Below are 16,690 nucleotides of genomic sequence, written 5' to 3'. Positions count from 1 at the left end.
TTGTGCTTTCTATCCACATCTTGCCAATTGTGTTCCTTAACACCAGAGTTAATTTGACCAGCTGTCTGAATCTTAATATCAATGTCAGAGGGTCTTTATCCTGCAAAGTGGCGTTATTCGTTTTAGTATTTGAAAGCTCACCTTTCTCATGTACTTCTCCAGAATGGCAAGTGCTAATCGTCTTTCAAGTCTTTCAGTGTCTTTGTCGAAAACAATTGGCAAATCTCACAATCAGCTGGCTTATGCTCAGGATGCAAACAGTACAAGCATTTTACATGTGGCTCCTCTACATAAATCTTTTTCTTCCTACAAGCTTTACAGGACTTTAATTACTATTTCTTAAGGAACCTCATCCATGATGAACATACATTTAAATCACCCTTTGCCTGGAGTAACTTTCCAACCATTTTCAGGGTTTAGCAGGTTAGAACGGAGATTAGGAAAACCCACAAAAATATATGCTTAAAGTCACTCCGAAGCTTCCAAAGCAAACCACTCCCTGGATTGCCCTGTTTCCAACACTTGAGTGGGATTTACCACTGAGGATTTCACTGCAGTCTTCATGGGACATTGTGAATGCCTGGCAGGCATGAATGAGGTATTTTCTGCCATAAACACATGCCTACATTTGAAAAAAACTTTCTGGATAGGGTCCAGTACTTGTAGGCACCCCAACACTCATCTAACTAAAGGCTATTACACATCCCCGAACACACTGAAGTTCAAAATTAGATGGGCCACTTGCACTCCAAGGACAATATGTATCAAATATATCCCACAAAGACGTGCAGCTAATGTAATCATCCCTACTTCAAACGAAAAGGCATAAGACACCTGAAAATGTATAGTGGAGACTTGAATGACCCAGGGGTTCGCATTCTCTCATAGTAAATGTGTTCATTCATGGTATTCTTGATTATGACGCTATTAACAACTACATACCACTTTTCCTTGCTCGCTGGAAAGCATCTCCTCCACTTCCAAGAATCGAATAATAATATGTTTAATACGATGAAAAAGGGATCTTTCCCAATATATTGATCCTGCCACTGGTGGGTGGTTCTTATAGAGGGGAGGGTCCTCCGTGTTTTTTAAGAAAATCTGGTCAACTATATCAACCTGCAAAGTAATAATTACAAACCATTAGTTCTGATTTTACTTGGTCATCTATTTAACATATGCAGATAAATGTGTGAACACAAAAAAAGCATCAGACCCATCCATAATGCATATCTTCTATTACCTACTTCCAGATTTTACAAATTTCCAAAATGCTAACTTCAGATTGCTCTATGCCAGTATATCAAGGTTGATAGTTTCTCCCTACCATAATATCATATTTTACCGCTATATCACCATTTACTTATATGATTACTATGCCTCTCCACTTAAACTTGCCTTCAGAACTAAGTACAAGTAAAGTTAAGAATTGTAGTTATACACTTACCCAGCAATAAAGTGATTTGTCGGTGTAGTGGATACAATATGATTGCCAATCAATGTAGTTCCCAGCCAGAACTTTAAATGCATCTTTGAATACTGGAGATGTTGCTACGAGATGGCAGACAGGGCTGCTACAATGATTATGAAAATGCACAGCGTTTTTGAAAGCTGCCAACAAAGAAATCACTATACATAACTTTACGACACCAACCAAGCCTTTCCATTCTTTTTCTGCCTGACAATTTCTGAATTGTGATCATCTGTGCTTCGATTATAGGACCACCTTTTATAAATCATAGAACTTGCAGTTCCAGAAAGCATGTATGGATTACACTGAGTAAACAGGATAGTGTTGTATCCCTGTAGGGGAAAGATTGTCAACTGAACCAGCATCACCAATCAGGCAATCAGTTGTATGGCCCCATGAATATTATTTTTGGCATATGCAAGTTTCCTTCATATGCAGTGAGATAAAAGGTTGACAATGTAATGTAACAAAGAGAAAGGAAGCAGGCAACCAGCATGGGTGCAGTGTAAAACCTTGTAGGAAGTGTAGGGGATAAATCCTGATCCCTTAGTAACTGGAAGTGCGCACAGGGATCGGAATTCCTAGTTATGTAGTCATTACATTCTTCCCTGCCTCCCATCCCCCAGGAAGTTCTACCCTGATATATTTCAGCCTGTCACACCTGCAGAGAATTATTCAGGGTAAAATGTGCAGTAAATTTCAATACATATGATATTTAGGGCCATATATACAAACATTAGAAACACTGATTTCCCAACTGTGATTCTCTCCGAACTGCAATAAGGAAATCAGTATTCCTAATGCATGAAACTCACTGACTTTCATTTAAGGATTCCTTGTGGGTAGCAAATCAACCTATCTCATGAATATTAATAAGGTAGGTTGCAGTTTGTAACCCATTAGGAATCAAAGCCATCACAGGGATGGTGGCCTGTTGAGGAAAGCAGACCACTATGTTTGTGATTGCTTTTTGAAAAAAACAATCTTTTTTTTCTTAATGCAGCCCATTTTCCTTATAGGAAAGCGGTATGTGTTTAAAAAGGACAAAATAAAAACTTGAAGTCTTGTTTTTTTAAGAGTTAGCAGTTCTAAATTTGTATTATTTCTTAACATTCTTCAACATTTCCCTGAATACCAGTGACAGAGAAAATCCCACTGGTGTGACCAGCATTTTCTTTCTAATCAGTTAATTCGAAAGCTGGTAGTTCTTTATGCAGTCACCTCTGACCACTTTTTTGGAATACTATTTACAAATCTTTTTGTTATAGATAAGGTTGACAAAGGCAGTGATAAGTCATTTAACAGTCCAACTCTACAATTCCCAATGCATAACTCTTGACATTTAACACCTACTTCCCATCCCTTTGTAGATGAAAGTTTACATTTACCTACATTTTAAGCTGTCAGAACAGACAGCAGGCATATTCTTCAAGGACCACCACCACCCCACATGATAGGATGCACTTTATTTCAGGACTCTTATACTCTGTTCAGGGCACCGTTGAGTCCCATTTTGCTTTAAAATGTATCAGTACCTTTACATACATATGTATGTACATATACATACATACATATGTCCTGGGAGATTCAGGCTTATGGGCATGGACTTCTGTGATCCTCTCACAGATGTGTAAGATTGCAAACCAGTTCTTCAGTCATCCAGCTAAGGGCAATCTTGTCAAATATGTAGAGGCCTTTGAACTATGGGCCTGATTTCAAGTTTGATATCTGCTCCGCCTTATTACTAGTACCATAGGATATAATGTACTTACACTAGGAAAGATGGATATCTGTCAGAATAGCCAATCTCTAAAAGAGGCCCTCTGTATGTGGTACCTTGAGTGTTCAATTCAGTTGACTGATAACATTTTTTTTACTTTTAGAGCCAGATTATTAAGGTGAGGGGAAAGGAAGAGGAATGTAAAGCACCTGGTAAATACTGAGAATATAGGGTGCAGCATTTACCAAGGGCAGTTAACATTTCATATTCTGATTTAGGAGGGGGACCTCAGCAGACTGAAGGATGATGAGTGGTGGGGCGGCCTGTAGATACCCGGGGAGGTCACCATCTCTCCGGGATTTCAGCTGATACAGCTGAAACTGCGGCACCAGGCATATTTCACACACACACAAGGCTTCACGCTATGGGGATAAGCAACACAAACCGCTGCCTGAGGGGATGTAGTTAACAGAGTACACTGGTGCACACGTTCTGGGAAGGCCTCAGAGGGACAGCCTTCTGGACCGGGGTATATCATAGACTCTCCGAACTGACAGAACCCATGAAGCCCTACCCCCGGCTGGTCCTCCTTGGTATCTGGGGAGAGGTGACCCTGGACGGGTACACACTCTTGCTCTGCAACACAGCATTGACTGTCACGCAGTGAGAAGTGAGAAGACACTGGGGAAGTGCACGGTTTCCGAGGCTGGGAGATTAGAGGTCCAATATGGAATGGTGTTGAAAGGCAGAGAAACCAATATATCAGGCAAGAGGCTGCCCCTGAAATTTGCAAACATATGGGGCCACTGGACAGTGATAGGGTGATGGAGGGGCTCCCCCTGGAGTTGTTGATTGTGGTGAGCAGGTAGGGCAACTGAAAAGGGCTTCGAGGAGGGTGGGGAGTCCCCCGGGTGACCTGGCCATATGAGGACCTGGGGGTGGAACCATAGCAGCTATGGAACTGAGACTCACACAATGTGAGAAAAAGTCACTTGTTATATCCTGCATTCCTGTACACCGCAGCAACTGGGGGTTTGGTTGCACTATTTTTCGCTTTACGCACTGTTTTTGTGATAAATACACAATAAAAAGATTTTAAAAAATTAAAAGGACAGGAAAGTGTTATGGACCAATTAACCAGAGAACTGAGAGATCTTCACATGTCTCCTCAGCTAAACAGACTTTCTTCACAAACAGGGTCTTCACATAAATGCCAAGAAATTAACACTTGCACCAAGTGAACTGATCCAAAATCTGGGAGTGGATCAAGACAGAAGGTTAGAAGAGTGTCTCTTTCACAAAAGAGGTTTCTGTATTTACATCAGAAATGCCTTCAACTTAATTTTACATACTGTATTTCAGTAATACAACTATCTTCCCCTCCTGGGTTCCAGGAATTCTTGTATTTCTTTGGTTGGGGATGCAAGACTAGATATGAGACTGCTATAGCAATATGTCGAGGATAAACAGTGTCAGAAGTCAGTAAATTGGGGCAACCAAATACAGATGTCTTCTAGAGTCCTGCAATTCCTCAAATTAGGGTGTCAGAGAAAAAGTTTGGTGATAGGTGTTTTATTTTGCTTACTGATCCAATCAAAGACTGTGGTATAGGGATGGGCTCTAGAGAGTTTTGGGGTTCAGACGAGAACTCTTAAAAAACAAGGTGGAAGGTATCCGGTGGAGAAGTCTTTTTATATAAAGATGATGGAGTTGACAGCAGTGCATCTGAAATGTAAGTAATTTTTGCCAGTGATCAAGCCATGTCCACTGACAAACAACACATCCACAATGTACTATCTGAATACATCGGGAGTGCATGATCCAGACTTCTTTCTCAGGAAGGTCAGAATATCTGCCACTTGATCCTGGTGAGGGTCATTTGTATAATGACAATTCCTCTTCCAGGCACACAGAACACCAAAGCAGATGAATTAAGTTGTCATTTGTTAGAATAGCTCAAATGAGTCTTGATTGATGATGTGATATCCAAAATGCTCTGTTTAAGCCGTTAGGTTTCTGGAACACGGCTCCCTGAGAAATGGGCAAATACAAAAGCCAAAAGAAGCTGGCCAAACCTTCTCATTGGTCTATTCCTTTCAATTTAGTGTAAAAAATGTAGATCACCTTTGTCTCTCCTCAAAAGGAGTAAAAAAAATGATGATAAAGAATATTGGAAGAGGCACAGTCAAATTGCAATGGAGGGATTTATTAGTATTTGTCTTTAAGACAAACACAGAGTGATCTGACATAATCCTTGCAAATTCACTGCAAAATAGCAAAGACAGCCTTGGTTAGAGCGAAACAATATTTATGGGCTGAGGGAGAACTTCATAAGCCAGCCCATCAATTAAACCAGGCACCAAATAGAATTAAGTGCAATTCGCTCATTGAGTGAAAAGAAAGGTGCTTCAAAACTTTCAGAAAACACTGGACAGTTTATGCAGAGAACAAAGAAAGCACTCTGTTCATCTTCCCACAAATGGAGATAGCAGATATATGGGTACAACAAAAGGAACACTGTAGCCAAATATACACAGTAGTAAAAAGCAAATCTAATTATATACGAAATGGTGGTTCAACATCTATATGAAAACCAGGATAAAATTGTTTGTTGTTTCTACATATATTTGTATAGTTGAGGATTTCCTAGACTCTTTGAGCACATCTTAGCAATCTTTATGGATTCCAACTGTTTAGATGCTCAGAAACAGACAACAGTCTAAGAATGTTGCACATGCTCTGCAAGATAGATAATGATTCATTGGAGCATTCACTTGAGGTAATACAGACAACCTATACAAGATGGGAGTCACATTTACTGGGCAGAATGATGGGTTACCTGGAAGACCCGTGATGAACAAGTTACTTACCATCCGTCTGGCACCTGGGGAAATTCACAGGGTGAAGAATCAGGGGTTACCAATCTCTAGCAGAATATCTTGATTTTGACAATGACCCGACACTGGATATTGTAGTCTTCAAGCACATTTTTAAGCTTCACTATGCAATGATGCAACTTAGACTGACACCGTTCACATAGTGCAAAGTATGAAGCAGGGTAAACACTTCCTAGAGCAGACGCCCAAAATAGGAAGGGACAAAAACAAATTAAGGTAGGATGAAAATATCTGCTCAAAAAGACTTTTATAGCTATTTTAATCCCAAATGCACACAATAGCCTAAGTAACAGACCGTGAAAAGTGTGAGAATGTCCTTGATACAGATATGGTGGTAACATGGCTACTGTGAGAGGGCACCCTTCCCTCCAGCAAAAAAGAAGGAAACTAGAAAGACATACTGGGCAGATACTGTCCCCTGGCAGCAACAATTGTGATGCATAGTGGCAAGATATTGTTTCCTAGCATCAATGATTGTGATGCATATTGTAATGCATATTGGCAAGATATTGCCTCCTAGCATCAACAATTTCAAAATGATGATGTATTACCATTCATCCTTGTTCCCAATAGTGACAATTATTCACGAAAGTTTGGACGATAATGAAGACCGAGTACAAATATCTTCTTATCTCGTAATCTGAATGTCCTTTTCCTCTACCTTCAATCATCGCTCAATTTTCTACCTTTAGCTTTTAAAAACACCTTTTCCTCCCGTCTTAAAGCATCCTGATGCTTCCATTCCTATGGCCTCTACCACGGCCTCCTGTTTCCCTTTACTTCTTATTCTGCTTAGCTCTAATAGCTTCTTTCTCCTCATAATGTTGATACCTATTCCTCTCTTTGTATTGCTATATCTATTTACACCTTTCTATTCCTGATATGTTTGTGAGCCTTCTTTGGCATGCGATGATGGGTAATTGTGTTATGCTTCTTGTACTGTTTTAACTGTGTTATCTGTTCCTTTTCTTCTCAAGCATGCCCTGCATCTCAGTGGCTCTATTACATGTCGAATGAGACTGTAAAAATCAACTAAAATAAAGACAGTGGGTGTTCATGGTCTCCAATATGAATGGGCAGAGCTTCTGCCTATGCAAGCGTCCTTAATGGGAGGCTGCAAGGGCCTGTGTGGGGTGTTGATTACAAACGGAATTGCTACTACAAAAATAAATATATTGAATATCAAATCTGCAGTTACACGTGTGTGCTTCTTTTTAACAGAGAAACTGTTTAACAAAATGAGCTCCCTACCTCTTTACAATATTGAGCCAAAATTTCATTGAATTTCTTCATCATTTGCTTGTTAATGGCTTCACGAGAGCGAATGTGTTTGAATTTCAAAAGCATGTCAAAAGCAGCCTCGGAAGAGCGGAGGGTTTTGAAAGATTCATCGATGAAGTTTTTGGCCTCTCCTTCAATGGCCTGTTCGACGGAAGAGAACAAATTAAACAACAAAACAAAATTAAGCATGTAGGTGCTTATAGAAAACCTTAAATCAAACAGATGCATTCAGATTGTAAATATACACAAATTTAATCATTAAAAAAACAAATATTGAAGTATCTTCGAAGCACACGTTTTAACATACAAAGCAGATCTTGAATTATCTCAGTACTGAAATGTCATTTGAAAATGAAATGCTCTCAAATCAAAAGGCACCTATTACCTTTCGGAAATGTATCAACATATTTTTTTTTAATTTCAACAATTTATTGGGCTATTGAGTATTCGTGATAGTTTCTTAGGCTTAGGCATAATGGCCTGCGCAGGAGGATGAAGTATAATGCAAGTGGTTAGCAGGGAGATCTATGGAACTCAATAACGGGATAAATCACATTCAACACCAAGACTGAAAGACCGCATCATGCTGCTTTACCTATGGATACAAAGTGCACTGATTCCCCTGTAAGTGGTTGTCTTGTGTAACGCCCTAGATCAAACGGCCATCTTTAAATTGTCCCTTCACATGAATACACCAGCCATACAAATACTAGGAACTTTCACAGTGTACATTTTTGCTATTTGTTTTAACTGCATACATTTCTATTATACTTAAAATCATGTTTGACAAATAAGTTTATTCATTGAGCAATCTGTTACAGAAATAGGTTGTTATTTATGGATGTCTATAGGAACCGGAAGACCAGATTCGAAATTGAAGTAGTCACTACTACAATGCCAACAACTGTGAAAAAATGCTTTCACTGTGATGTGAAATCAGTGGAAGGGCTTGCTTCCCTGTAGTTAGATCGCTGTCTTGCTCGTTTCTCCAAAATGGCAGCATGACAGCTGGTGGTTTCACCAGGGGCGCAGCCCCCTGCAGCACAGGAGGGCCCCCAATACTGCAGGGGCCCTCGGCCCTCATTCGGAGCAAGGTCAACGAAAATCTGTGAAATAAGGGGGACTTGGGGGTCCTGCTGCACATTCTACAGGTGGGGGAGGGTAGCCATCATGTGCGTTACGCCACTGGGTTTCACCCGCCTTTTCCGGCCTTGCTACGGGTCGCCACATACCCAAAAGAAGCTGGAGAACACAGGCAGCACTTTTCGTATGGCAATTGCGACGTTCACTGTCATGGGAGGTTCTTGGCACGCCTGTGTTGACAGGATGTCAAAACCGCTCTGACAGCTCTGAGAGAGCCTGTCAGCATGGCGCCGGATCTCTGGCCTACGGAGAACATTTCTACACCTGGGAACAAGACTCACCCGAGGCAGACTTTGCACACGGTATGGAGGTTGCTCCAGCTCTCCTCATAGTTCCCGGGGAAAAAAAGGAATCAGCAGGTGAAGCATGGAGGAAAAGAAAGATGTCGACTATAATATTGTTCTTACACCTGCTGCTTAAAAGATTGTTTATTCAGTGTTGGTGATAAGAGTTTCCCACCATGTTTCCTGTGATGCCATTACCTACCTAAACCACAAAGAGGCTCTGGTAAAACAAGGATTCACTGCAATGCTTCCATTCTCTGGTTTTCATTGTAGCGCTTACCCTCTCTTTGATTCCCTTCTTCCTCATTTTCGCTTTCTTTTCTGTGAAATGCATACCCTTATAGGCTTCCTGGCCTGGAACACTATATACTGGGTTCTTTCTCTACAATAACTCAGGGTAGTGTTGGTGCCTTGCTTATCAACTCTTGCATCATTTATCATCTTAAATCAAGACCTGCCAATTTTGGCAAGAACGTGTTTTATGACCTTCGTGGCTTTTTATGCCTAACTGTGACCCTCTTAAGATGTTCCTATGGATACAAAGTGCACCGATTCCCCCGTATGTGGTTGCCTGGTGTAACGCCCTAAATCAAATGGCCTGTCACCTTTTTCACACGCATTAAGTACAGGGTGGCACCATGGCTACTGCGAGGAGGCATCATTTCCTCCAGCAAAAAGGAAAGAAACTAGAATGATCTTCACAGCGCTTATACCTAGACAAGCAGAGGACACAGGTACACCTGGGATGAGGAGTGAAGGCAGAGAGGGTGGTGGCAGTGGATGGCAGGAGCAGGCAGTATTTATTTTTTAATATATTTGAGCATGGGGCAGGAGGGGAGGTTGGGGTATTGAAAAGACAGTGGTGTGGGAAGATGGCAGGACCCCAGTTATTTGAATTTGAGTGGCAGATGGTAAATACAACACTTGGGACGGGGAGGAGGGTTATGCTCAGGCTGGTGTGGAAGGATGGCAGGATGCCATGTATGTTTTTTTAAATTATGGTGGGGGGGGGGGAGATGGCCAGAGGTTGTTGGGATGGACAGCAGGCTTAATATGGCCAGGTGAGGTCAAGTTGTTTATAGATCCTCCATCAGCCCTCTACCATTGTCCAATGATTAGAGCATGGGGAACTAAAAAGGACCATACGTAAAATAAAAATAAACATGTTAACTGTGAGTAAAGAGGATGTGTTTCGCTGAGAGATTCTGATAGACAACTAGACCAGCGGTGGAGAGCTGCATAAGCCAGGTTTTGTTTTTATGTTTGGGTGGTTTGTAAGGATAGTGGGGAGGGGGTAAGGGAGAGTAATTGAGGGACATGGGAGTCTGACTCTCCAAACAGTGAACAAGAGTGCTTATGGAGAGGCCTTATTCAATATACAATTGAAAATAGGTAACTATCAATGAAGGGAGTGTTTTCACTTCTGGGATCCAAGTGGAAGTCATCAAAGTAAAGTCCCAATGAGTAATAACACCAGTTGACTTCAAACTGTGGAACGCGCGCTCCTCTTTGCGGTCCATGGCTGCATTCCCAGAGGCCTGCAAATGTCTCAGTAAATACTTGTAAATTAGGACAGCTTGAAAGCACGACTGGATTTGGCACATTTCCAGGTTGTCTTAATGTACATGCAGCCATTAAAGTGCAAGCACAAGAACTGTGATTCAAAGTTGCTTGGGGCCGGGAATCAATGACCTGCATAAAACAAACAAAATACTCTATAGCTCTGTAGTTGTCTTTTTCACCTGTGGTTACCTGCAAAAAAATAACACATACACTTTAGATGAAAAAACTGCAACTTAGTCAGTGGAAAAGCACTTTTATATTATGAAACATCAGTTGGTTAATGTGATCACTGCAGATATCTGTGTTTGTCACAAGAGAGTCACAATTGAAACCTGGTTGGGGCATTAAGTAATAGTGACTTATGTATTTATAGAGCTACAGGGTCCCACTGTGTAACAGAAACCACTGTGAATATGTTATTATTTTGAAATTGCAAAACACAGAGCACAAGACAGACTGTAGCAAAATGATGTAAGCCCAGCTTTACATCAAGTTTGTATAACCTTTTTAATGTAAACTGGAAGCAAAGTGATGTGTTGGTATTTACAATCTAGTTCAAAGCGCAATTTGTGTTGAAATGTAACCGGCTCTGCAGTGCCGCTGTAGAGATCAGCTTAACTAATGCTTGTGGATGGGTTTGCATTACTTTTGTAACACAAACCTGGTGCAGAGTGTTTAGCTGGGATTTACTATCCAAAGCAAACCAGGACTTGCACTGGACCATTTTCCAAACTAACACATAGTTGCGCTACATGCTGTTTGCATTACGTTGCATTAAGGAAGCCTTCCATGGGGGCGTTCTCATGCAACCATGTGTTTGACGTAAATCCTGGTCAACAAACAACTATCAACGTGGATTTGCTCCAAAATCATGAGACTCATTGGGATGGGTTTGCATTACTTTTGTAATACAAACCTGATGCAAAGTGTGTCGCTGGGATTTACTATCCAACGCAAACCAGGATTTGCACTGGATATTTTTCCAACCTAACACATAGTTGCGCTATGTCCTGTTTGCATTACTTTGCAATAAGGAGGCCTTCCACGGGTATGTGTACAACCACCATGGGTTTTGACATAAATCATGGTCAACAAACAACTGTAAACATGGATTTGCTTGAAACTTCTGAGACTTATTGACATGGTGTAACGTTTTCCCCCGTTATACCCTCTTTGCATGTTGTAGGAAAATGTCTCCCTGTCGCAGTTACACTCCACTTTTTGCCTGATATTGATACTGACTTGACTGAGAAGTGTGCTGAGACCCTGCTAACCAGGCCCGAGCACCAGCGTTCTTTCACTAAAACAGTACCACTGTTTTCACAATTGGCACACAGATAAGTCCCTTCTAAAAGGTACCAGTGGTACCAAGGGCCATGTGACCAGGGAAGGTCCGTTAGGGCTGCAGCATGTGTTGTGCCACCCTAAGGGACCCCTCACCTAACACATACACACTGCCATTGCAGATTGTGTGTGTTGGTAGGGACAAAAAAGGCAAAATCAACATGGCATCCCCCTCAGGATGCTATGCACACAAAATACTGCCTGTGGCATAGGTAAATCACCCCTATAGCAGGCCTTACAGCCCTAAGGCAGGGTGCACTAAACCACAGGTGAGGGCATAACTGCATGAGCAAAATGCCCCTAGTGTCGAAGTCCATTCTTAGACATTGTAAGTACAGTGTGGCCATATTAAGTATATGGTCTGGGAGTTTGTCAAAACAAACTCCACAGCTCTATAATGGTTACACTGAATACTGGGAAGTTTGGTATCAAACTTCAGAATAATAAACCCACACTGATGCCAGTGCTGGATGTATTACAAAATGCACACAGAGGGCATCTTAGTGACGCCCCCTGTATTTTACCCAATCCTTCAGTGCAGGTCTGACTGGTCTGTGCCAGCCTGCCAATGAGATGAGTTTCTGACCCCATGGGGTGAGAGCTTTTGTGCTTTCCGAGGCCAGAAGAACAAGTTACTTACCTTCGGTTACGCTTTTTCTGGTGGATACATTACCTACCTGTGGATTCCTCACCTTATGAATTCACCCTTGCGCCAGCATCCGATGGAAAATCTTCTTCCCAGCTCTCCACGTCGACGAGGACATCACAATTGCGCGGCTCCACGCGACTCCGTCTGACGTCACCGTCCCAATGAGAGGTCCTCGCCGGCGTGCTGACGTCAGTTCCCTTTTTTTCGTGCCTTCGCCGCTAACAGTTATCTCCTAGCTCTCGCTTCTGTTGGAGGTTTCATCTTGTTGCTATCTGACTTTTTAGTTAGAATGTCTCCCCCTAGGAAGTCCGGTTTCAAGCCTTGCAGAGAGTGTGGGGGTCGCATGTCGGTCACTGACCCTCATGACGATTATCTTTGGTGCCTTAGCTCTGAGCATGATGTCGATGAGTATGTGTCTTGCTAGAGCATGAATTCAAAGGCATTAAAGGAAAGGGAGGCCAAACTCTTTTTGGCCAAGGCGAAGAAGGGTCATAGGAGCCATCGTAGATCCTCTTCCCATGCTTCATCGAAGAAGCATAAGAAACAGCGCCGTCATGACTCTCGGCGTCGTTCGGCTTGGAGCCAATCAAGATCGAGGTCTCCATCTCGTCGGCACCGTGCGATATGGGAGGTGAGTCCGACGGTGACTCCTCAACCCCAGAGCCCTGAGGCTTCTCCGGAGCAGTCTGTCTTTGAGGTTGTGGCACTTCCGGACAGTCCTCGATTTTTACCTGCTGCTCAGGATTCTGATGTTCAGCAAGCACAGGTGCAACAGGGAGACCAGCGGTACCCTGCCTTCCCAGCTCCGGGAGCGGATCCGGCAGCATTTTTGAATGCCATGTTATCTATGTTCAATGCGATGGCCCCTGCTGGTGCACTGGCTGGTCCCACGGATCCATTGGCATTTTCGTTGGCTTCCCCTGCTCCGTACAAGGCGGCGCCGTTTATGCCATTCTATCCAGCTGAGGGTACCAGACCGGCGCAGATGACATTGCCTCAAGGCCCTGTGGATCTCATGACGTCGCCTTCCAGATCTATGGTGCCGATTTCATCACCCCGTCAGCCGGCGCTGATAGTGGAGCCACGAGTATCCTCGGTGCCATTAGGAACCGTGCCGAGCTGGATCCGAGTGATGGATTCTACCGGAGTCAACCTTCCTCTCCTGCTCCACGTCAGGTATTGAAGCCGGTGTCTTCGACGTCAGAAAATTCTATGTCGACGCTGAGGTTGGAGGCTCGACTGAGGTCACGCAGGAAAGCCTTGCGACTCTTAGAGGAGGAAGAGTATCAAAGGCAGTTGTTGGAGGAGGGGGAGATTGTCGAGCCCATGGGAGAGTATCAAGGGCTATATTCGGCCAGTGGGCTGGACACTTCCCCGGAATGGGACTTGTCTTCACCGGGGGATTTCACGGAGGAGGCATCTTCTTTTCACTCAGTGATCAGGAAGGCAACAGACTTTTTAGAACTTCCTGTGTGAAGTACCTTGCATTTTATGTACTTACCTCAAATTAGAATCTTGTGGTTCTAAAAATAAATTAAGAAAATATATTTTTCTCTATAAAAACCTATTGGCCTGAAGTTAAGTTTTTGAGTGTGCGTTCCTCATTTATTGCCTGTATGTGTACAACAAATGCTTAACACTACCCTCCGATAAGCCTACTGCTTGACCACACTACCACAAAATAGAACATTAGTATTATCTAATTTTGCCACTATCAACCTCACTTTGAGATAGTATATACAGAGCCAACTTCCTACAACACCGCATAAGAATCTAAGGTGGAAAATGTCTAAAAGCATACTTATGGACCACATCTCAGACACCCTTGCACTAGGCCACCTCTGTGTCTGCATTGGTGCATTGCAGTATAAAGTGAGCCAGTGCAGGGAGAGAGCAGAACAGTGCCACATCTTTTTAAATGTGCGCTGTTCTGCAATCTTGCATTCAAGAAACAGAGACCTTACTTCTAGCCTTTCGTTGCCTGACTTCTTAGTAAAACTGGGTCTTAATGTTAAAGATAAAACAAGTGCCTTAAAAGTATATTTTATGATTATGCAATCAAACTGTATACAAAATCAGACAGTACCTAGTACCAATATTTGTATGTGTCCATTAAAAGGATGCATTACAGAACTCAGCTGATAATACTAATACTCTTGCATTACCTCCCCGAAAGAATACATCTTTGTCACCGTGAATCTTCAGACAACTCCATCAATTAAAGCCAATGCAGGTTTCCAAACAGCATTGACATTTGGGATTAACCAACTGTACACAATTACATTCTTTCAGGTAGCAGGCATCCTGGTGAGAAGGCAGGTTTCTTATTTAGCTCTCTGACCCTCCCTAGGCTTTGCAGCACAGTAGCCATGCCCTACCCCTTTCTGTTTCAGCAAGAGACTCTTCAAGGCCAGCATTAGCTGTTCAGGGACGGTATGGTTGTCTTTTAGCAAAAAGTATGGAAATTGTTTTGGAAGAGCTAAAAAAGCATGGCCATGTGCGTCTTCATAGATCCCACCTTCTTCCACCTCAGTTCACATACAGATTTTCCTTGCTAGCATTAAGGCCTATGTCACCCATGCTGTACAAAGCCCAAGCAAAATAGGAGTGAGAGATGTGGTCTTTTTTCCCCATTTTTATTTTTTACACAAGGGGGCAGATATTCTACCTTAGGGCTAAGGCATAAGTATGATGGTCCTTTGGTGTATGATGGTCCTTTGGTGTAGGCAGAGGAGACAGCTTTTAGGTATCACTGGGTGCGGAAGATGAGCACCAAAGGTGGTGTCCCTACATCCCCCAGCATCGCAGGATTTGAGTCCCCCTGTTGGTTTGGTCAGACTGGCTCCCCAGTCCTCACCAATAGCTTATTTTTCCCAGGATCACTTCCCATTGAAACCAAGGGGGCACCCAACATCGTAAAGCACCTCTGTACCCAGATGTCCCAGCACTCCCGAGGGGACCTGTTGGTGCTGCCTTGGACAGTGCCCCATACACCTTAACTCCTGAAGAGTGGTCTGTAAGTCGTGTACACAATACATGTGTTTTTCTCCACAGGACTGCACTACTACTTTAAAGACACTTGAAGTATTTTGCTTACTTTCTTCAAAACTGCATCAATATATTTTTGGGTTAAAGTATTCTGGTGTTGAAACATAATATAAACAAAGTAACTATTTTTCTAACCATTGGTCTCAAGTTCTTTCTTGAGTGTGTGTCACATTTATTGTCTCTGTCTTGTGTTGTTGCAGTGGTATAACATGTTTGTATGCTGCACTGGATTGGTATGTTGCCTTTCTGGGATTGGTTTTGTGCTGTGATTGTGTTGGTGCATTGCATTGTGTTTTGTTCTATCTTAGGTTACTGTTGTACTGTCGTATTGTCATGTTGTGCTGTATTTACTGTGGAATGTTCTTGTAATGTGGTGCTGTGGTATTGCCATACCTGAACTACATAAATTTTGTAACACATTACCACTTACACAAACTTGCCTTCAAAACATGGTGGTGTTATGCCTTCGGTTGTAGTGACCGCAGGACAAAGTGAACAAGCATTTACAATGCAACGGGTCTCGCGTTTTGCTCATGTTAGAGCTGATCGCGTTGTGAACTCTTAACCCGACTTTTCATCTATCGGGCAAAAGTGTATTTATGTACATAACCCGAAAAAGTGAAATAAAGTATGTAAAGCGCTCGACTTCTGCCAAGCGAGATCGCGCTCTAAATTAGAGAAAACAAAGTCCACGAGCCAGATGGAAAACAGCGAGCCTCGCATGTTTTCTGTACTTGGTCGCTGCGCTCGAGGAGGGCTAGCCACCGGAAAAGGCATGACATATGCGTGCCTTCGACTAATGAAAGCAAGCAGATTTAATTAGGGAAGCCCACGAACCAATAAAAAGCAATGACGTGAAGTTGACAGGGCTCCGAGCCCTTTTCTAAATACAAGAGTCTCCCTGCTATACGCATGCGCGAGCGCATGCAAAGCAGGTTCGACCCTAAAAAGGTAGGAGTAACTGTTCAGAAAAAAGTCCTTTTACATAAAAGCGCGTTCATTGTACACCTGGTGTTACTCAGTGTTTTCTTTTTTATAGGACAGTGACTTTCTCTTGTGGCATGTCACGGATTTCTTTAACCTGCCCTCTCTTCTTTTCCAGGCTTCGGTGGATGGACCACTTCTCAGGGTCCTGCCCTTGCAGTCACAGAATATAAATCGGGTAAGTATTTCTGCCCACCTATCTTTGTCCTTCCCCCACCTTTCCTTATGAATTCTTTCTCTCTTACTTCCTCTTCTTTTAAGCTTTTGACTTCTGCTACTTTCTGGATTTCAGATGTTCTTTTTGTA

The 16,690-nt window shown here is 42.6% G+C and overlaps 1 protein-coding gene across 1 annotated transcript in view; it reads right to left on the bottom strand.

The window, feature by feature from the left end:
- The window catches only part of DNAH10 (dynein axonemal heavy chain 10), a 1,282,131-nt gene that overhangs the window by 1,013,238 nt on the left and 252,203 nt on the right, over positions 1-16,690 (bottom strand). The window contains exons 12-13 of the mRNA XM_069215014.1: positions 7,340-7,510; positions 943-1,119 (exon numbers count right to left, since the gene is read on the bottom strand). Coding sequence (XP_069071115.1) covers positions 943-1,119; positions 7,340-7,510 — 348 coding nt within the window. The remainder of the gene's footprint in view (positions 1-942; positions 1,120-7,339; positions 7,511-16,690) is intronic.

This window comes from Pleurodeles waltl, chromosome 11, assembly GCF_031143425.1.
Source record: "Pleurodeles waltl isolate 20211129_DDA chromosome 11, aPleWal1.hap1.20221129, whole genome shotgun sequence".
Lineage (NCBI taxonomy): Eukaryota > Metazoa > Chordata > Amphibia > Caudata > Salamandridae > Pleurodeles > Pleurodeles waltl.
The sequence above is the reverse complement of the archived record's forward strand: the minus strand, read 5'-3'. Positions and strand labels throughout refer to the sequence as shown.